Genomic DNA, 21,158 nt, shown 5'->3' with positions numbered 1-21,158 from the left:
TAGGAAGTTTCGAACTTAAAACTTGGGAGGGAGGAAACCCGTCACTTACATGAAGCGGGGAGCGGATGATCATAGAAGTGTGGGAGTCCCATTGGAAGCGGTTAGGAAAAATAATTATAATTAAAATTTTATTTTTATTTTTTTATATTGTTAAATGTCAACATGAAAATATTATTCTACCATATAAAATATAATTAAAATTATGAGTTTTTAGTTAAATTTTAATATTTTTATTGTAGCACATGATTACAGAATAGAACTATTGTGCGTATTAAATAGGTGTAAAAGTTAAAAGGCAATATTATGACTTTCGAAGGTTAAGATCAGATGTGCGCACCAACAAGAACATAACAACTTTAAAGGTACCAACTGCAACTCGAATCGTAAGTCTCCCACCCATTTTTTGGGTGTAAGTTCCCATCATCATTGGAATGAGTTCCTTGGAGTTTTCTCCGACGGAAAGCGTTTCTGTCAAAGAAACGTGGGCATAATTGAAAGTTCCTGCAACTAAGACCCGTCAATGTGTCCACCACTTCATAATAGAGTGAAGAACTGATTCACACATCCAACTACAAGAAATCAGAACCAATTCCCCTGAATGGAATTTATCCAATTTGTCCCTCATCATTGTATATCTACCCTCCACTTCCTCTCGTGATTTTCCACTTGACAATCAAATCAAGATTGACCTTGGAATGATCGTGGCCATGGGGGAAAAGAAGCCTTATTTGGTAGCTATTCTGTTCCAGTCCATAATTGCTGGGACGTTTATACTGTCAAAGGCTGTACTGAATGAAGGTATGAACAGTTTTGTGTTCATATTTTACAGACAACTGGCTGGAGCTATTGTCTTGATCGCTGTAGTCATCTTCAAAAGGTAACATACATCTCCTAAGCATTCTTCTAATTAAAGTTCTCAAAAGTAGATTGAATTTTTCTTGCTTTTATGGTGGGATATTCAACTCTTCCTTATTGTTATCTACCTCTCAAGCCGCCTAAATTTTGTCTTGAATTAAAGAAAATACACGGGGTTTGACTTGGTGGTTCAGGTCCTCTCACACCTAACATAACGTTTGTAACTAGATTTACATTGAACAGTGCCACCGTGAGGCTCCACCACTGCTCAGTTTGGATTAATCCCTCAACTGTTTAGAATTTCATAGTTTCTGTTCTCTGTTGAACATGCTAGAGTTTTTGAATGACATGATTCTGTTTTCTAACGTATATTCTTCTTTGACGACGAAAACTTTAACCTTGTCATTTGGCATTGTAGAGAAAGCCCGACGCCAATTTCATCTATGGCCTTCTGGAAGATTTTTATGCTTTCTCTAGTAGGGTAATAAATAATTTCAACTCTCCTCTTTTCTAGTTGTTTATGTTAATTTGTTACGGTTCATTAACTATAGGATATGATTTCAAAAATGTCTGTTCATGCGATTTTTCAGCATCACTTTAGGGTTCAATGTTTATGGCGTCGCCCTTGAATATACATCTCCAACTCTTGCTGCGGCTTCCAATAATTGTCTCCAGCCCATGACATTTTTCCTCACAATTTTGCTCGGGTATATATCTCAAGACTCCTGTGATGACTGTGTTCTCAAGAAAAATGTTACTAACTCGATCCGTTACAAAAGATCCTCAATGCATAAATGATACTCCATCTTGTAAATTCCCAATCCCGTCCTGAGAGAGGTAGAGAGCAAGCAAAGGCGGACCTAGACTTGGGCTGGCAGTGGCCATGATCTGTTATCACTTGACTGAAAACGACAGAATTATACTGATAATTGCGATGAATAGGCAGTAATTTGTATACTCTTAGGAAGCTTAAACTTTTATCATTTTTGAATCGACCTAACTAAGCTTAAACTTATATTATACTTCTCTTGTGCAAGTAAAATTTTGTGTTCTTAGGATTGTCGATAGTAACAAAAAAGTCTCTCCCCTAATTTGGCCCCCTCTCGAATCCAAATTCTGGTTCCGTCCCTGAGAGAGATTCTTTGCCGAAGTTTTGACAATGCAGTGATTTGCAAAAGGATTGAAAGATTACAGAGAGATTCTTAGGAAGTGTTTTCTTTCTTTCAAAATTTTAGGTTCAATGATCAATTTGCTTTGCTGACATGGTAATTTGGTTTGAAAATGATACTGCAGGATGGAGAAGGTGAAATTGAGGACAATTGGTGGAGTTGCAAAGGTTGTAGGCATAATGTTGTGCATGTCAGGTGTGGTGACCCTTGCCCTCTATAAAGGCCCCTATTTGAGACCAATTGTCCATCATCACCTCCTTGATGGTAGCCAACAAGCTCAGAATCACTATTCTGGGGACCAAAACTGGATTAAGGGTTGCTTACTCATGTTTCTTGCCACTTTGTGTTGGGCTCTTTGGTATGTTTATCAGGTGCCCTCTCCTACTGTTAATGTGTGTTTATTTAACCCTATTTTCTATGAGTATCAATTCCTGAACAATTCTCAGGACCGGTTCCGGTAAGATTCTTATTTTTTAAGTACTTATCTCCTACTTTACGAGACAAGTTACTCTCTCTCAATGCATCATCTTTTTCTTTTCAAGAGACTAAGATTAGAACTTCCATGACCCATTTCATGTGTAATGTGTTTTGTACTCTCATTCATGAGTCACGTTTTGAAAAGCTAAATGTTCCAATTCACTTTTTTCATGAATATTCCACTTCAAATTTTCACTTGGATTGCATGTATAGTTAGCAGCGATCATCGTAGCATTCGTTTCAAATTTTTGGTGAAAATTTCCATTATCGTATGGTATGGCAGCTATATACAAGTGAAACCCAAAAATTGAGTTTTGTTAAAATAGGTAAGACACTTCTCAAATGGCACAAGGCTATGAAAACAATTTCAGTTCATTGAGAGCTAAACTGATAAATGTCTGGCTGATTAATTCTGTGAACTAAAAACAGGCACCAGTTATGAAAGATTGCCCGTCAATGCTCATCTTCACAACCCTGCAAAGTCTTCTAAGCGCAATTCAGACAGGTGCAGTTGCCATTGCAGTGGAAAGAGATATCTTTCAATGGAAACTAGGTTGGGATGTTAGGCTCATTGCAGTAGTTTACAGCGTAAGCAAACATAAATCTCCTTTTAGTTTCTTTGCTTCTACGTGCGTATTAACGTTCTGTTTTGCTGCTGACTAAAATGGCAAAATGCTAAACCCGATTTTTTGGGGCTCTGGTACAAATATAAGAAACAAATTAAGGTCTACCTAAACTATGAGGATCCTCTCATGTGAACTCTCCTGATGATCTTCTCATGGGTTGAGAATCAATTCAGCCCACCATTTTTCTTTTTTCATGATTTGAGTTGTTCTATCCGTATCTTCCGACATGTATATCATTGATTTATACCAAATAATACAGATCAAAAATCGTAAGGCTTCAGGTCGAATCATATTATCTCGAGAGATATAGACGGTTAGAATGAAATAGACGACTCTGGCCATGATTAGTTTATATGACCTGAATTTTTTTGAAAATAGACAGCCCAAATCATGTACATTGAAACGGTGGATGAATCTCATTTCTCCACAAAAGAGAATCATACGAGGAGATCACATGAGACGGTCTGCAATCCCTAAGCTACTCTCACTCCTGTACATTTAGTTATTTGCACTAATTAACTAACCAGTGTAACAATTATTCCATCCAAGGAGCAGTATATATACAATGGAAACGACATCTTTGCGATGATTTTTTCCTTTTTGATAACCGGAAGTCCGGGCCAACTTTCATTGGGATGATTTCTACCTTCTTTATGCTTCATCATCTTCACACTGTCTTGTGTTGACTCTGTAATTGTAAAACCATGACAGGGAATTATGACTACTGCTGTTGGGACCAACTTAATGGCATGGTTGCTAGAGAAGAAAGGGCCAGTTTTTCATGCCATGTGGACCCCACTTGGTCTAGTTATCACAACCCTTTTCTCCACCTTCCTCCTAGGCGAGGTCATTAGTCTTGGAAGGTAAATAAAATTTTCCATGCCAAATTAAGTGTTCAATTTTTCATTTCCCTAGTAGTGTTTAAATTTTTCACAACCCTTCAAGTGTTTAATTTTTCATTTTCTCTTCTTTTTTTCCCTTCCTGAATGAAGTGTTCTGGGTGGAATCTTATTGGTGGGAAGCCTGTATTGTGTACTGTGGGGGAAGAGAAAAGAAGAGGAGCTGAAGAGGTTAAGTATTCAAGGTGCTTTAAAAGCTGAAGTTGAACAACATATTTAGAAACAGGGGTCATATCCCGTCCAGTTTCTTCCAGTTCAGTTTGGACCATTTGTGAGTCGTTCCCGGTCCAACACCGGCTTGTATTGGTTCAAATGAAGTTTCAATTGAACTAACATAAATAATCTTGTCACAAGGGAAAATAGCTTGAATCTATCAAAACTTTATCCAATATTGAGACATATACTTCTCCATTGCCTATCTCACTAGTGCCCCTCAATGTCTCGTTTACACAGAACATAAAAACCAAAACCAAAACCAAAATCATAAGTATTAGCTTTAAGTAGCTGTGATTCACAGACTTTCGATGGTTACACACCATTAAAATGTGTCAAGGTGATTAGAGAGTTTAGTCCCAATTTTTTGCATGTTAACTATGCGACCTTGGATGTACACAGAGAAACTGTGGCACACAATATTGTCAATTGCTATCTGAATTGATGTTTCTCAACATACCACTAGGAGCCAAAGGGCTTGTAGCCGAATGGTGGCGAGGGCTGGAGCCCCGTCGTAGGCGTTTGTGGTACAAGGCTATGGACAGTTTTTGAACTCTTTGTGGACTAACTTACTAACTACCCCTAACCACCATTGATGTATACCGCTTGGCTAAAAAAATTAACTTACTAACTACCGCTAATGTCTATTGCTTGTCCAAAACAAAACAAAAAAAAACTACCCAACTACGCGTACACCATTTTATGTACATCAAATGGTGTGAGATCCACTTTGAACTCTCATACCAACAATCTGTGCCGTTCAATTTATTTAAAATACTTTTTAAGGGTTCTTGTAAATAATTAACCCAAAGGAATATCAGCATGAGCTTGAACAATTCTTTCAATTAGAAAACACAACAAAATAAAAATAAAAAATTAAAAGAGCAAATATTCATCCATATTCCCACGCTATTTTGTCTGCCTTCAATATTTTTTACTAAAACTTACTTTTTGTAATTTTTGTTTAGCTTTCTATCGTTATTTCTCATATTAATCGTTCCTCCTAGTGAGACAAGTCAGAATAGTGTAAAAATGTAGGCTAGAGTTGAAAAAAATTCATATAAGACAACACTGTAGACAAAACATATCAACTACTTGGTGTACTATTTTTTTTGATCTTTAGTTAACTTTTTTTGCTTTTGGTTATATTTTTTACTTTTTAGATTCCTCTTGTCGAAATGGATGACTAATCCAAAAAAATAGGAATTCAACAAAAATTTCAAAAAAGACAACAAAAATACCGGAATGAAAAATACCGAAAATATTAGGGTAAACTCACTCTCTCGTCCTTAGCTAAATCCTAAACTAATCCATCCCATAACCTCAAATAATCAGCACCACTCCAACAAAAACATAAGTTTTCATATTAGACAAAGCAATTACAACCTATGCTCACATTACTGGACAAACAACTCCACACGTCCAGAAGCAGAAATAGAAGTAATTGTGGGGAAGAGCATCAATACATGGAAACTCAAAGGGGGAAAAAAGGCTACTTTATAAAAAATAGCAACTACTCTCAAAAAAAGAAAAAACCACTTACCGGTCTCGATACCTTACTTGTCTTCTTCCAACACCAAACACACAAATGCCAGTTCAAACCGTTGGGTTTGAGCTCCCTAAAGCTGTTCAGTAACGCACTTTTGAAATTAACAGATACTTCATTTACCTTCCGTTGTCTTCTCCTCAACAGCAGTTTCAGGTTTTTGAGCCACCGTTGTCGTTTTCTCTTCTACTGCTTCATTTTCCTCGGGTGTTTCAGATTTTTGACTCTCTGTTGCAGCTGGTTTGTCTTCCACTATTTGCTTTTCCTCCGGCTCTTGAGTCTCGATATTAACTGGGGACACGATTGCTTCTTCGATTGAGACTAAAGTAGTTGGTGCAACGTCAACTGTTTCAATGACTTCCTTTGATGTCTGCTCAACTGGAGTTTCGGTTTTGCCAGATTCATTGGGATTGGTTTCACCAGAACCTTCAGTAGGATTTTGATTTACTGATAATTCCTCTTGTTTCACTGGATCTGATGGGGTCTTATCTTCTTCAGTCGTGTACTTCCCTTCTTTCTGCAAAAAGAACAAACTCAGTCGTTGATCCAAACTTCCACAAAGGAACTCTATTTGACGACTTCAATAATTCCAAGTAACTACGATTCTCATATATTACAAGTATATCTTTGTGGTCAGTGGCGGAGCCGAAATTTTAACATAGGGGCATCTTGTAACTGTAATATTGGAAATTCAGGAATTACAGAGATAAACATTCATCTCTAAGAAAAAAAAGTACAATTTAACGTATATGTTGACATTCCTATATAAGGCCAGTCAAAACCAGGCTTTGCCCCGCTTCCACTAGACCCCCGCTTGCTGTGGCGGACCTAAGAATTTGACAAAGTGGGGGCACCAATTTTCTTTGTAACTGTAATATATGAGTTACCGTTAAACACATTCACGCCAAAATAATTTTAGCATTCATGATAAAGTAACAATTTTAAAGTATAAATGTGTTTTAATAACCAGCTACTAGAGCAAACTTGCGCACATCAACTATATGTGTTAAACCAAAATTATCACATGTTCATCATCTATTTTCTTATTATTAACTCTACGAGTACAAGTTTCGGAGACCAAAAGTGTATAAATGCAATGTGCGGGTCCATATTGAGTATTACACAAATGATCGGAGACGTTTGGAGAGTAAGGAGAAACCTTTGTTCTGGCTATAGGAGGATAAATTTCTATTTTTTCGTTTTTCCTTCAAGGTGCACACTATTTTCTAGTGCCAAGATTTTGAAATAAAAAATAAAAAAACTTAGGGGAGTGGGGGAACTCGAATACACACACTTGTTCACAAAGCCAGCACTTTACCACTACACCAAACATTGCTTACTTGCACATATTCGACATATTATATATATGTGTGTGTGTGTGTGTGTGTGTGTAATCGGGAAAAAAATATTTAAAAGGGTGTGGGGGCACGTGACCCCACGTGCCCCAAGGTGGGTCCGCCCCTGCCCGCTTGTGGACAGTAAGATTGACCCCCACATGCCCCAAGGTGGGTCCGCCACTGCCCGCTTGTGGACGGTAAGATTGATCCTTCTAATTAGTCGGTCTATCTGACCAGATACCAAGTTTTTTATAGGGAAAAAAGTAAATGTTGACAAAAGTCCCTCAAAATCACAAGAGAACAGGGCAAAAAAAACAGAGTTCACAGTGGGTTACTACTTATTAGGATTATAAGATGGAGCTCCTTTGAAAAGTTTAAAATTCAAGTGAATCTTAAATACTAGACTATCTAAGCTCTCTAACTCTATGACTAATTATGACCAATTGAATAACTTAGTGGGTAAGCAATGAGTTAAAGTGCTTCTGATCAGATGGATATAATCTAGTCCTGAATATTTTATATTGCTCAATTCATATCTAGAGAAGACAGGACATCAAGGGACACTAACAGCTCTTATGTGGAAGGAAAAGGCAGGGAGAAAAGAACGGAGGGTTGTGGGGCTAATGGAATTGCTATAGTCATCAATCATCACTGACCCTCTCTCACATCTCAATGTAAAAATAAATAAATAAATAACAATTTGTGAGCAGCAATCAATAAGATTCCAAAACCAGTGGGCCATTTTTGCAATATTTAACAGAAATATCGGCATACAACCTACAATGGCGCGCACGAGTTAGCTCGGTCGGTTCGGACACACTGAGCTATCAAAAAATGTAGCATACAACGGCGCATACCAGCCAAAAATATCCTGTTATTGCATTTATCAACCGTCACTTTCGATGATCTGAAAAAGAACCCATCACTTTCTGACATACTAAATAACACATGTAGATCTAACCTTCCAGCCACACATGTTATGGAGGTAGAACCACATTAACCGAATTTCATATTCACATCACAAAATATAGATCTGGGGTACAAAAACATAAATTCTTGGTGGTTATCCACCAAATAAACATAATGTGTTTTCATGGTATCCAAAGTAAAAGCTTTTAACAACTTGCTTCCAGAATATCTTTATAGAAAGTGATCCATCAGAATATTCTTTGCCAGCAAATCCAGATCACACCTAATTGTTTAACCCAGAGGAAGAATGTTTACTGCCAAAACCAGTACCCCTTTTGCTAAGCATAACATTCAGAAACTACTACATTTTAATACTCTACTTCATACTTTCCTGTACTCCTGAATTATTTTTCACACTATCAAACTCGGACCACCCTCTTAACTAGCAATACCCTTGATGGATCCGGGATCCAAAAGCGAGCTTAGTGGAGCCACCACAACTCCGAAACTGCCCAAAATGCTCATGTTATATTAATATCTTTAGTGTGTTATACTAATAACCTCAAAGGTAATTGCAATATTATAAACGTTCATACTCTGATATTTGAGTTTACATCCCAAAATTGGAAACTTCAATTTCTACTTATTGTTATATCTGAACCAATAGCCCCATTGTACCGATTTCATGGCATCTTAATGAATTCCGTGTTGGTCTAAGAATGAATTAAACTCTCCTCTACTCAGGGACATGAAGACAGATAAGATATCAAAAGGTAGGCAATGGTAGTGATATGCCCTTCACAGGGGCAAAGAAGTACATAGAGAAAAAGGAATTGGGAAACCAAAACAATGAAGACCAAACATGTGGGTGGGACCCTAGCTTAGACCTGCTCCCTTTGTCACCAAATAAAGACCCAATGGAACGTGGAAAAAGTCCTTCCCTTGATTGCGTGGTGCAAGGGAGTCCCACCAAAGTAGTTATTGCAAACGGTACATAAACAACGCAAGACTGTTTCACACAACAAACAAAGTTACCACAAGGGGAATCCCCATTAGAGTCTGGGATAAAGATGAGAGATGGGACAGGGCATTGGACAAAACTAAAGGGATGGACCAGCTTGATTAGCGCTTCGTTAATCATAATGAAAAAAGTTTACGAGAAGGTAATCAAGCACAAATTCTGATGTTTAAATAAAAATAAAACAAAGCAGAAGCAAGCCACGAGGTTACATGAGTGATTGCTTGTGTGTATGATTCTATTAGAAATACTATGAAATGTACGGTTATTTAAAAGTTAGGCCTAATCAAAAATTGGTCAAGAAAGAGAACTCTCTAGTTATGTTACTTTCTGTTTGTAAAACTAAGATTTCATTAAAGAGTGACATCGTAAAATGAATGATTGTCTGTTTATGATACGTACAGAGAAGAAATAATTAAACATCACTAGACGCAATTGTAGTTCTCAGGTTCAAAACCTCCTGCGTGCAAACAACAAGTGCAAGTCAAGCCACATGGGGCTTTGTTCCGATTTTGATCAGAGCATCCTCTAATGGAAAACGGAATTGAGTTTCAGGGACTAATCGGTGTGCACGTAAGCGGGCCCGAACACCAGAGTTACAAAAAACCATTGTATCGCACAAGCTTTCCTTTCTTACTATTGTAAACATGACAGTGAGAAAATACAATTATCTATTCCTATTCCATCAGTCAACTTAAGAAAAGGAGAGAAATAGGGACTAATTAGTAATCCTCCATAACTAGAAATTCGAGCACAAGTCAATTCAGGACCTTTTTCCACTTGTTGAGGAGTAATTTTCTAGTTCTCTTTCGACCGATGTTGTTCCTCTAGCTGTTTGCAAGATGGCCGAAATAGACATGTTAGAGTCTGGTCAGTGGTAGAATTGAGTCTTTAGTGCGTTTTTTGTTTTCTTCTTCTTGTTTTTTTGAACAGCATTTGTTTTGTTGTTGTTCTTGTTGTCTCCTCTGTTTCTCCTTTTTGATAAATCGGAAAACCTCCCCATCTTATTTTGGCTGAGTAGGAAAAGAGAGAAAAAAAAACTTCAAATCTGGAACAATTTCAGACCGGAAACAGAAAACTGCTGCAAAACCATCAGCAATCAATTTAAAAATCCAATTTTAAATTACATCTCGCTCCCCAATGAGAACTAAAGTGATATAAATGAGCCGAAGAGCCAATCAATTAGCTATTTAAACATGGTTTGAAAACTTAACGAATTCCAAAACATGTTTAAGTTAAAGATTCTTTCTGAGACGAGCTGATCTCAAACGAGCTTTAGTCGAACTGAATAGGAGCTGATCTCAAGTAGTTTAAAGTTTTTATATTTAATAAGCCAAAGGAGCTGAATAGTAGCTTATTCACACTTGATTTGAAACCTAACAAACTTTATTAAAAAAATTGTTCAAGCTTGGTTTGTTCACGCAGCAACCCGTTCTTGAACGAGCTTTTCCCGAACGAACATGAGCTCGAGCTTGAACAGAAGTAGCTTAGTTCATTTATCAGCCCTAAAGATTAGGAACAATTACAACTCGAGAAGAAAGAGCATTGATTAATAACTAATCATATAAAAATCCGAATCAACGTCAAGATCCGGATTATAATCGATACGCAAATCAGAAAAGGAGATTAGAGTAAACCCCCAAATAACCAAACACAAGTAAGCAATCACACAGAGATAACAGAGATAGTACATCCGAATTGAAGAGGGGTACGTACCTCGAACAAGTTACCCAGAGATCGACGCTTATCATCATCAACAATCTCCTTGTCTTTCTCTCCGTCCACCTTCTTCAACTCCTCTTCGACGACCACCTCCTCCTTCCCCGACAGGATTTCCTTCTCCGGCTCAGGCGCCGGAGCCTCGCCGGCTTCCGCCTTCGGCTTGGTCGCGCAAGCTCCCATCCTCTCTCTCTCTCTCTGTCTCTCTCTCTCTCTCTGTCGTAAAGGTACTGCAATGAGGGAGAGGTGGGAAATGAAGAGAGAGAGAGGAATGAGGAGAGAGGGTTTTTTCCGTAAGGCGCGAATTCTCAGAGCGTTTGGTATTCCGACATTTGTTTCTGGGGACGTAATTTATTGGGAGACCATACAGTACAATGTGGAAAAATTATTTTCCGTGTCTTGCGTTACCGTCACGTGATCTCCACATTATATTTAAAGTACATGAATTCACATAAATGTATGGTGACGGCCATTATATTTAAAGTACATGAATTCACATAAATGTGTGGTGACGGTCACCGCATAGTCCTCATATTATAGTTATTATGTAGAGCTCATTGTTAAGCGTGTGAATTCACAGTAATATGTAGCCGCATTGCCATAGGGTCGCACGTTACATTTATGTAGAACTCTCATTTTATGAATTCACATAAACGTGTAGCGAAAATGAGTGGTGCACCACCACATGTCATTACCCTAAGACCACAAAACAATTACTATGCGTGTCGTAGCACTAGAGATATTCTGTATCGAGAAATTAGTGTACCTTTGTTTCAAGATGTTTTGGGTCATTAAATGGCGTGAGTTTTTTTATGTTTTAACTTTTCATGCGATTCAATAGTCGAAAATGCACCAGTACAGAAGTACAGAAGATTTCAGTAACCTCCTTTTTACCCTACATTGGTATTTTACTTTATGGTGAATAATTTTTTTTTTAATTTCTGAATGGGGATTGGAAGTTTGGAACAGGTTGACACCGACACCGGAGAAAACTTGAATTTCTTTGATATCTGAGAAAAATAGAATTGATGGAGAAAATTTTAATAAGAATGACAGGTGTTAAAGTTATGAGTCTCGTGAGTTGTGAGCCACAGGTATATTCTTTGAGTGTACCCACCTCCTCCCCCGTCCCTTGACCGTCCGCTTATGTTTTTTTAATCCGTCTTTCACCTTTATAATAATCGTCGGTTCTGGTCTAATTTTTGCAATGTTTTTTTGTTTTTTTTTTGGGTAAACTTTTTTTTGGTCTTGAATGGAATAAAGTGGAGTAAATAAAACGTAGATAAGAAACATTCATGTTGGATCAGGTGCAGATTAACTCACCTAAAAATAATTGCTGTTAGGAGAAGACGCAGTTTAATTTTTAATGGATGGCAAAGTCATGCACTAAGCGGCAGACAGACATGAGGCACTTTGCAATGCTGCCTATACATAATACAGCACGGACGGGTGGAGACGGTTAGTCCTCCATTTGCTTGCCTCGTGCTAGCAGGGAGCGTCTCGAATACAGGGTGGATGTTGGCCCCCATAAAGCCAACAGCTCCTACAAATGTCCTAAGAGTTTCGTTTTAATACAATTCGGAATAGAAGAACAAGTAAAAAAGAGCATCCACCTCCTCACTCTCACGCGTAAGTACGTGAAACGGTAGTGAAAGGAGTTGTAGGAATTAGCCCGAAGTGTGCGCAAATTAACCCAAGACATCCTGCATTATCAATAAAAAAATAAAAAAAATTCCTTCTTGACATGGGCATCCTTGGCAAGTAGGACGGCACGCCTGTGTTTTTTTTTTCCTTTTGATAACAGTGTTGCAATCATTTTTTAACATAGGGGCACTCCTATTAATATAAAACTTGTCCGGCTTCGGGTTAACATAGACGGAGTATCTTTTGTAATTCATTTTTCACCATAACTCAATGTCACTTTTCGTCACATATCTTTTCAAGTGTTATTAACTTCGTTGGAATCAGTCTATAGGGAATATTTTCTCCGGCTTTAGGAGGACACCGCTAGAGAACGGTTGATTTATGATCCTCAAGGATTAATTAAAGTGCGCGTAAGCTGATCCGAATTTTTTATACATGTTCATTCAGGAAATATTGCTAGCTGCTGCTTCTTTTTGAAAGTCAGGAAATATTGATCTATAGGCTTTTATAGTTTCTTGTGAATTGTGGTAAGAGAAAAGTGAGATTTAAAGCAAACCAAACATCATAATGTACAATACAGCAATACACTTATACACACAATTGACAAAGGGGAAGGTCATTTTGTCATATCAGTTGCTATGTTCATAACTAACGAAAAGACTAAAGCAAAAGGACCCCAATAATTACAGGGCCCAAGTAATTTATTGGGAGATGATGATAGTTATTGATGGGGCCTAAACTTTAGAGTGCAAAATTGGGTGTGAGAAATTATTGATGCAACAAGGAATAAAGTTGAAAAAAGGGTTTCAAAGGACCCGAATTCTCTTTGAATTCCACGTAAGTCTATGCAGTTGCATCTCGATAGTTTTTCTCGATAATTCATATTTAAGATTTTAAAAAGACTCTTCTCGAAAGAAAAGATTCTTTTCGGGAAGATTTTTTCAACAAGTTTGACCCATTAGAAAATTCTTTGAACGGCTGAAACTACGAGGACGGCTCTCTGCAGTCCAACCTTAGATTGCAAGAAGCCTGATTCTTCTGAAATGATGAAATACCATCTCTTTTTCAAGGATGCAGCCCCTCGATCTTCTATCCCTATTCGAGATTTGCGCTGTCTTTTGAGACTGAAGTGAGTTTTTTCTTTGCTTATTTTGATGATCAAAATCGTTTAATTTTTAATTCTTCTAAAGTATATCAATCATACTGAAGATTATAATGATCAAATATCTCAATACAAATTCATAGCATATTTATCTTGACAAAACATACTACAAAGGATTAAAACCCTTTTATTTCAAGATAAACACCTTGTGTTCATTTATTTTTTGATACTCTATCAACAAAAATTTTGATACAAAAAGAAAAATGATTTTCAATAATATTGAAAAGAAAATTGATTTTGATCATCAAAAACTTGAAAGAGATTCAAAAGTAGACAAATTCAGTCGTTTTTTAGGACAGGAGGGTATCCACCTTCCACCCTCTCTTTTTCCTATTATGTGATGCCTTTAGTGAGAGAATGAGTATTCCAATAAAAGAAATCCAAAACCTTACTCTGTTTCTGGGTTCTTGGGTGGCAATATATACTGTGAATGGCCCCCTCATTTGGCCACTCACATGGTTCGTACACTCATAACTCATTCTCAGCCATATAGTTTATGATTAGTTATGACTATAGTGTCATATAGTGACGTGAGTCTATTTTATTAGTATTATATCTATAATTTATGATTAGTTATATACTCCTTAAGTAGTATACTAATCCCTAAAAATGTAAATAACTTTAGTTTGATCTAGTCAAAAATTGTTTTATTTTACATTGTCACTTAAATTTTCTCAAAATTTTTCATAGACAGATATTAAGCACACATTGTTGTTGCATTTATTGACAGAGCGAAAATTTCAAATGCATATTACTACAATAGATCAACGTGTATGATGTATTATTTTAGAAGAAATTAAATAGCCATTATATTTCGTAGACTTATTTAGGTGCCCATCCTACTAGGTTTTAATACTTAAGTCGACATCCTAAAATTTAAATAATACCTAAAACACCCTTAATCATGACAAATACAGGAATTATGGCAAAGTCATCCAGAATCATGACAAAATCATACAGGATGTAAAACTAACTTAAAAAGTTAGTTTAAAGTTCTAAAATTCTTTACTATGTAAAACTTTTTTAGTTTTACATCCCTAATTTCTTCACCTATGTAGTAAAGAATTTTAGGACCTTGAACTAACTTAAAAAGTTAGTTTTACATCCTGAATTTCTTGACCTATATAGTAAAGAATTTTAGGATCTTAAATTAATTTTTTATGTTAGTTTTACATTTCGAATTTCTTCACGAATTTTAGAACCTTAAACTAACTTTTTAAGTTAGTTTTACATCGTGATATTCTTTAGGGCAAATTTTCGTAGTTGTCCCTCTAGTTTTACGGTTGTCTCAATTTCGTCCCTCTAGTTTCAATTGTCTCAATTTCATCCCTGTAGTTTGTTTTACTTTCCAAATTGGTAAAATCGTTAACACCGTTAATGAAACTAACGGAAAAATATGATTACAGAAAAATATGATTAAAAAATTATGTGCTTCAATTTTCAATCTGGTTGAACTAGTGCGAAGATCTTATTTTTTTGATCATTTTATCCTAGCGAGATGGTCGTAATGAATTTTTGGCTCTAAGGCCTTTCAATGAGCACCCGAAGACTCCTTATTTAGTTTTAGGGCTCTCTTAGGGTGCTTATTGAAAGGCCTTAGAACCAAAAATTCATTATGACCATTTAAGATAAAATGATCAGAAAAATAATATTATATCCATAGTTTATGATTAGTTATATACTCCTAAGTAGTATACTAATCCCTAAAAAAGTAAATAACTTTAGTTTGATCTAGTCAAAAATTGTTTTATTTTACATTGCCACTTAAAATTTTCTCAAATTTTTTCATAGACAGATCATATTAAGCACACATAGTTGTTGCATTTATTGACAGAGAGCGAAAATTTCAAATACATATTACTACAATAGATCAACGTAATTTTAGTGTATGATGTATTATTTTAGAAGAAATTAAATAGCCATCATGTTTCGTAGACTTATTTAGGTGCCCATCCTACTATGTTTTAATACTTAAGTCGACATCCTGAAATTTAAATAATATCTAAAACACCCTTAATCATGAAAAATACAGGAATTATGACAAAGTCATCCGGAATCATGACAAAATCATCCAGGATGTAAAACTAACTTAAAAAGTTAGTTTAAAGTTCTAAAATTCTTTACTATGTAAAACTCTTTTAGTTCGAAAACTCTTTACTATGTAAAACTTTTTTAGTTTTACATCCCGAATTTCTTCACCTACATAGTAAAGAATTTTAGGACCTTAAACTAACTTTTAAGTTAGTTTTACATCCTGAATTTCTTGACCTATATAGTAAAGAATTTTAGGACCTTAAATTAACTTTTTATGTTAGTTTTGCATTTCGAATTTCTTCACAAATTTTAAAACCTTAAACTAACTTTTTAAGTTAGTTTTACATCCTGATATTCTTTAGGGTAAATTTTCGTAGTCGTCACTCTAGTTTCAATTGTCTCAATTTCGTCCCTGTAGTTTGTTTTACGTTCCAAATTGGTAAAATCGTTAACACCGTTAATGAAACGAATGGGAAAATATGATTAAAAAATTAAGTGCTCCAATTTTCAATCCGATTGAACCAGTACGAAGATCTTATTTTTTTGATCATTTATCCTAGCTAGATAGTTGTAATGAATTTTTGGCTCTAAGGCCTTTCAACGAGCACCTGAAGACTCCTTAGGGTGCTCATTGAAAGGCTCTCTTAGGGTGCTCATTGAAAGGACTTAGAGCCAAAAATCTATTATGACCATTTAAGATAAAATGATCAAAAAAATAAGATCTTCGCACTGGTTCAAACAGATTAAAAATTGGAGCACTTAATTTTTTAATATATAAACGGTGTAAAAAATTAAGTATTCCAATTTTCAATCCGTTTGAACCGGTGCGAAGATCTTATTTTTCTTCTCTGGTGTATTTCTTGTTTGGAAATGACTGAAAAATCACAGAAAAATAAGAGCTTAGTTGTGGTTAAGCTCTCAGATTTTTCTAAGACTTTCTTGAAATTGTTTTTGATTTTTGTAAGAAAGTTGGAAGTATTTTAGAGAGAGAGAGATTTTTCAGAAAACAAGAGCTTAAGGAGAAATTTCATGCCATGTAAGGTAGAACACCTCCATATATATAGGGGAGGAGAAAATAGGTTTGAAATTTGAAAAATAAAGCTAAAATAAAATAAAATAAATTTTGGGGGGGGGGGGGGGGGGCGGGGGGAAATGGCATTTTGAGATGCCTTGTGCTTAGCCTCCAAACCTCGCCTTCAAATAAGGTTGAAATATAATAAATGAATCATTCAATTTTGAATCACTTCGCATTTTAACCCCAAACTTCTTTAAAATCTTCTTTTTATCCAAAGTCTCGGACAACGAGCTCGAGCAACCTATAAACATAAAAAACACATAATAAAAATTAGTTAACAAAAATAAAGGACTAATAAATGAAGATTGGAGGACCAAAATATGTATATTTTGGCACTTATCAAAATACCCCAAACGTAGGGCTAGGTCGTCGATAGCATAATAACCGGAAAGTCCGGGATTGTTCCCACAGAAAATCGAATATAGCTCAATTGGATTGAAGGTTTTATATGGTGGTTTGGGTGTTTAAGACGGCCAACTTGGTTTTGCTTTAAATGGTGGAAAGACTAAAACGAAAACTAGAAATGAGCTTTGATTTTAGACTTGTAAGCACTAGAATGGTCATAAGCATCATACCTCATGTCCTCGAGTTCCATCAATTAAAGCTTTCGGCGGGCACCGGCTTTAGCCATATTGAAATTGAGCTTCTTGATCGCCCAATACGCCTTATGCTCAAGCTCCACCGGCAAGTAGCATGCTTTCCCATAGACAAGCCGGTAGGTGACATCCCCAAAATTGTCTTGTAAGCAGTACGGTAAGCCCATAAGGCGTCGATCAAACGTGTTGACCAATCCTTACGGGTAGGGTTAACCGTCTTCTCCAAGATGTTCTTGATCTCCCGATTTGCTAACTCCGCCTGCCCATTTGTTTGAGGATGGTAAGCTGTGGAAACTTTGTGAACGATGGAGTACTTCTTCATAAGAGCGGCAATTGACTGGTTGCAAAAGTGAGATCCTTGATCACTAATGATAGCCCTCGGCATCCCAAATCGCGCCAATATATATTCCCAGAGAAACTCAACTACAACTTGGGCATCATTGGTGCGAGTAGGAATGGCCTCCACCCATTTGCTTACGTACCCAACAGTCGAAAACTTCAAAAATCAGGATAGGCGTAAGCGGCATCTCATTGCGTTGCGTCACACACCCCAGGAGTTGACACCGAGCACAACCCCGGTAAAAGGCAATCGTGTCCTTGTACAAATTTGCCCAGTAAAACCCGCTTTGCAAAATCTTCGCGACAGTCTTTTTAAACGAGAAGCGGCCGCCACAAGCCTCCTTGTGGCAAAACTTAATCACACTTTGCTGCTCGGAGTCGGGTACGCACCGGCGGACAAGTTGGTCGGCGCAATACTTGAAAAGGTATGGGTCGTCATAGGAGAACCGCTTCACCTCTGCCAAAAACCGACGCTTTTCTTGAGTATTCCAATTTGTAGGCATCAAGCCGGTAACCAAGTAGTTCACAATATCTGCGTACCATGGAGCCGTGGTGATTGAAAATAGTTGCTCATCGGGAAAAGAGTCACCGATCCGAATATGCGATGTGGGATCTTCGAATTCCAAATGAGACAAATGGTCGGCCACCACATTCTCGACACCTTTCTTATCTTTAATTGAAAGGTCAAACTCTTGTAAAAGGAGAATCCACCAAATAAGCCACGCCTTGGCATCTTGTTTTGCGAAAAGGTATTTAAGGGTGGAATGATCGGTGTAAACGGTGATTGGAGCGCCCACTAAGTAAGACCGAAACTTGTCCAATGCAAAGACTATGGCAAGCAATTCCTTCTCGGTAGTTGAATAGTTCATTTGGGCCTCGTTGGGCGTCTTGCTCGCATAATAAATGACATATGGCTCTTTCCCTTTGCGTTGGCCCAAAACGACACCGACGGCGTAATCACTGGCGTCACACATAAGCTCAAAGGGCAACTCCCAATCCAGAGACCGCACAATAGGTGGAGAGGTAAGACTTGACTTTAACTTGGTAAAAGCAGCCTCACAAGCTGGCGTCCACTCAAAAGGGACATCTTTGGCTAGCAAATGGCATAACGGCCAAGCGATGGCACTGAAATCCTTGATGAACCACCGATAGAACCCGGCATGCCCTAAAAACGAACGGATGTCCTTCAAGCACCTGGGAGTAGGTAGATTACCAATTAAGTCGATCTTTGCCTGGTCCACTTCAATATCCTTAGATGATATAATATGGCCACGAACAATGCCTTCGGTCACCATGAAGTGACATTTCTCCCAATTCAGCATTAGGTTCTTTTCCTCGCACCGTGCTAGCACTAGCTCCAGGTTGGTGAGACAAGCCTCAAAAGAATCACCAAAAACGGAGAAGTCATCCATGAACACCTCCATGATTTTCTCCACCATGTCACTAAAAAGACCCATAATACACCGCGAGAAGGTACCAGGGGTGTTGCAAAGCCCGAACGGCATACGACGATAAGCAAAGGTCCTGAATGGGCATGTGAAAGTAGTCTTCTCTTGATCTTCCAAGGCCACCTCAATCTGATTACAACCGGAGTACCCGTCCAAGAAGCAATAGAACTTGTGCCCCGGCCACTCTCTCCAAGATTTGATCTATGAAGGGAAGGGGAAAGTGGTCCTTTCTTGTACTGGCATTCAGCTTCCGATAATTAATGCACACCCTCCAACCGGTTTGAACACGCATTGTAATAAGCTCATCCTTGTCATTCCTCACTACAGTCAACCCAGACTTCTTAGGTACCACTTGTATCGGGCTCACCCACTTAGAATCTGCTATCGGGTAAATAATGCCGACGTCCAACAATTTGAGAACTTCCGCTCGAATGGCGTCCTTCATGATCGGGTTCAATTGCCGTTGAGGTTGGCGAGATGGCTTGACATCATCTTCAAGATAGATGTGGTGGGAGTAAAGGGAGGCATCAATGCCTTTGATGTTGGCTATAGACCACCCAATGGCTTTGGGATGTTTCCATAGCAAGGTAAGCAATTTCAACTCTTGAGGTTCACTTCAGGCGGAGGAGATTACCACCGGATATGTTTGACTATCGCCAAGATAAGCATACTTGAGTGTATCTAGAAGCGGCTTCAACTCGAGCTTCGGGGGCTCCACATAAGATGGAACGGCTCGCTTCTCAATCGGGGGCAGCTCCTCAAATTTTGGGATCCATGGGTTGATACCTAATGCCTCTTCCTCATCTAACAAGGAGCACAAATACGCAACTTCAGGGGCATCAAGAAAATCAGACTCGGTGGAAGTAAGTGCTAGCTCCAACTCATCTTTGCATATAAACTCGTCAACATGGTCTTGAACAAGTGAATCAATCATACTAACCCCACACACGTCCTCATCATCTCCCATTTGGCTCCCAATATGAAACATGTTGACTTGCATCTTCATGTTGCCAAAACTCATGTTCAGTTGGCCATCCCGGCAATGAATCACAGCATTGGATGTTGCTAAAAACTGGGGCCCGAGAATAATTGGGACAGATGATTAAGCCGCCGGCACTGGACACGTATCCAGAACCACAAAGTCAATCGGATACACGAATTGGTCAGCTTGAACAAGCACATCTTCAACCATCCCCTTAGGAACTCGGATACTCCAATCCACCAATTGTAAAGTCACCCGAGTTGGCTTTATTTCTCCCAACCCAAGTTGTTCATATACCGAAAACGGCAATAGATTGACACTCATGCCCAAATCAAGAAGAGCTTTTTCAACAACTTTACCCCCAATGGTGAAGGATATCGTTGGACACCCCGGATCATTATACTTGGGAGGAAGGGTTGACTGAAAGAGTGAGCTCACTTGCTCGATTAAGAACACCTTCTTTTGCACTTGGAGCTTGCGTTTATGAGTACACAAGTCCTTCAAAAATTTAGCATAGGATGAAATCTGGTTGATAGCATCGAGCAATGGAAGATTGACGGTCACTTGCTTAAGCACATCATAGATATCAGTATTCAGATTTGGCTTGGCCGGCGTCTTTAGTCGGTTAGGATATGGAGCGAGAATGGTGAAAGCTTGTGGAACACCAACTTCCTTGGCTTTTCCCTTCTCTTCTTCCGTAGGAGTTGGTTTGGGAGATTCCCCATTTGGTGTTGTCGGCTTCAATGGTGTCGAAAACGGTAGTAAGATTGGCATTACCGGCGGCTCCACTTGAGCATTGTCCACGGTCTTCCCACTCCTCAAAGAAATAATGGCCTTGGCTTGCTCGAGGAAAGTCATCGAAGAGCTACCAAGCAAATTTTGACCTTAAGGGTTTGCCAAAGGTTGAGTAGGAAGCTTCCCTTTCTCTTGTTGTAAAATGTCAATTGACGTAGTCAACTTGCCCATTTGATTCTTTATATCGTTCAAAGCTTAAGCAGTTTGCTCGTTGGTAGTAGTTTGCATTTGACAAAACGCATTCATGGTGTCTTCCAAAGATCGTCAAGGAGGAGGCGCTTGATGTGGAAACTGATTTTGCCCTTGAAATTGGTT

The 21,158-nt window shown here is 38.0% G+C and overlaps 3 protein-coding genes across 6 annotated transcripts; 1 reads left to right on the top strand and 2 right to left on the bottom strand.

The window, feature by feature from the left end:
• Positions 1 to 627: 627 nt before the first annotated feature.
• Positions 628 to 4,677, top strand: LOC131303441 (WAT1-related protein At5g64700-like). 4 transcript variants are annotated; one of them, XM_058330312.1, is made up of 7 exons: positions 632 to 877; positions 1,274 to 1,336; positions 1,446 to 1,562; positions 2,149 to 2,395; positions 2,931 to 3,089; positions 3,839 to 3,990; positions 4,120 to 4,671. In XM_058330312.1, the coding sequence occupies exons 1-7, from the start codon at positions 696 to 698 to the stop codon at positions 4,244 to 4,246; spliced, it is 1,047 nt and encodes a 348-aa protein (XP_058186295.1). In that variant the 5' UTR covers positions 632 to 695; the 3' UTR covers positions 4,247 to 4,671. The 4 variants fall into 4 exon arrangements, with proteins under 4 accessions (XP_058186297.1, XP_058186298.1, XP_058186296.1 ...); XM_058330314.1 differs by lacking the exon at positions 1,446 to 1,562 and having other exon boundaries at positions 628 to 877; positions 4,120 to 4,677; XM_058330313.1 differs by lacking the exon at positions 1,274 to 1,336 and having other exon boundaries at positions 629 to 877; positions 4,120 to 4,676.
• A 903-nt stretch (positions 4,678 to 5,580) lies between these two features.
• Positions 5,581 to 11,273, bottom strand: LOC131303442 (uncharacterized). Its single transcript, XM_058330316.1, has 2 exons — positions 10,766 to 11,273; positions 5,581 to 6,302 (listed from the first exon to the last, which is right to left on the bottom strand). The coding sequence occupies exons 1-2, from the start codon at positions 10,949 to 10,951 to the stop codon at positions 5,901 to 5,903; spliced, it is 588 nt and encodes a 195-aa protein (XP_058186299.1). The 5' UTR covers positions 10,952 to 11,273; the 3' UTR covers positions 5,581 to 5,900.
• Positions 11,274 to 20,168: 8,895 nt separating this feature from the next.
• LOC131303094 (uncharacterized) lies at positions 20,169 to 20,906 on the bottom strand. The gene has a single exon (XM_058329885.1). The coding sequence runs from the start codon at positions 20,904 to 20,906 to the stop codon at positions 20,169 to 20,171; it is 738 nt and encodes a 245-aa protein (XP_058185868.1).
• Between the last annotated feature and the right edge of the window lie 252 nt (positions 20,907 to 21,158).

The sequence above is a fragment of the Rhododendron vialii genome, chromosome 10a (assembly GCF_030253575.1).
Source record: "Rhododendron vialii isolate Sample 1 chromosome 10a, ASM3025357v1".
In the NCBI taxonomy this organism is placed as follows: domain Eukaryota; kingdom Viridiplantae; phylum Streptophyta; class Magnoliopsida; order Ericales; family Ericaceae; genus Rhododendron; species Rhododendron vialii.
Note: the sequence above shows the minus strand (reverse complement) of the source record. Positions and strands in the feature narration are given on the sequence as shown.

What these genes read in the sequence shown, in the direction of transcription:
- LOC131303441 (XM_058330312.1), top strand. Translation starts at nt 696, where the DNA reads ATGATCGTGGCCATGGGGGAAAAGAAGCCTTATTTGGTAGCTATTCTG. An exon ending in CTCTTTGGTATGTTTATCAG is followed by an intron (nt 2,396 to 2,930) that starts GTGCCCTCTCCT and finishes AACTAAAAACAG; the next exon opens with GCACCAGTTATGAAAGATTG. An exon ending in TCATTGCAGTAGTTTACAGC is followed by an intron (nt 3,090 to 3,838) that starts GTAAGCAAACAT and finishes AAACCATGACAG; the next exon opens with GGAATTATGACTACTGCTGT.
- LOC131303442 (XM_058330316.1), bottom strand. Translation starts at nt 10,951, where the DNA reads ATGGGAGCTTGCGCGACCAAGCCGAAGGCGGAAGCCGGCGAGGCTCCG. An exon ending in CTCTGGGTAACTTGTTCGAG is followed by an intron (nt 6,303 to 10,765) that starts GTACGTACCCCT and finishes TTCTTTTTGCAG; the next exon opens with AAAGAAGGGAAGTACACGAC.
- LOC131303094 (XM_058329885.1), bottom strand. Translation starts at nt 20,906, where the DNA reads ATGACTTTCCTCGAGCAAGCCAAGGCCATTATTTCTTTGAGGAGTGGG.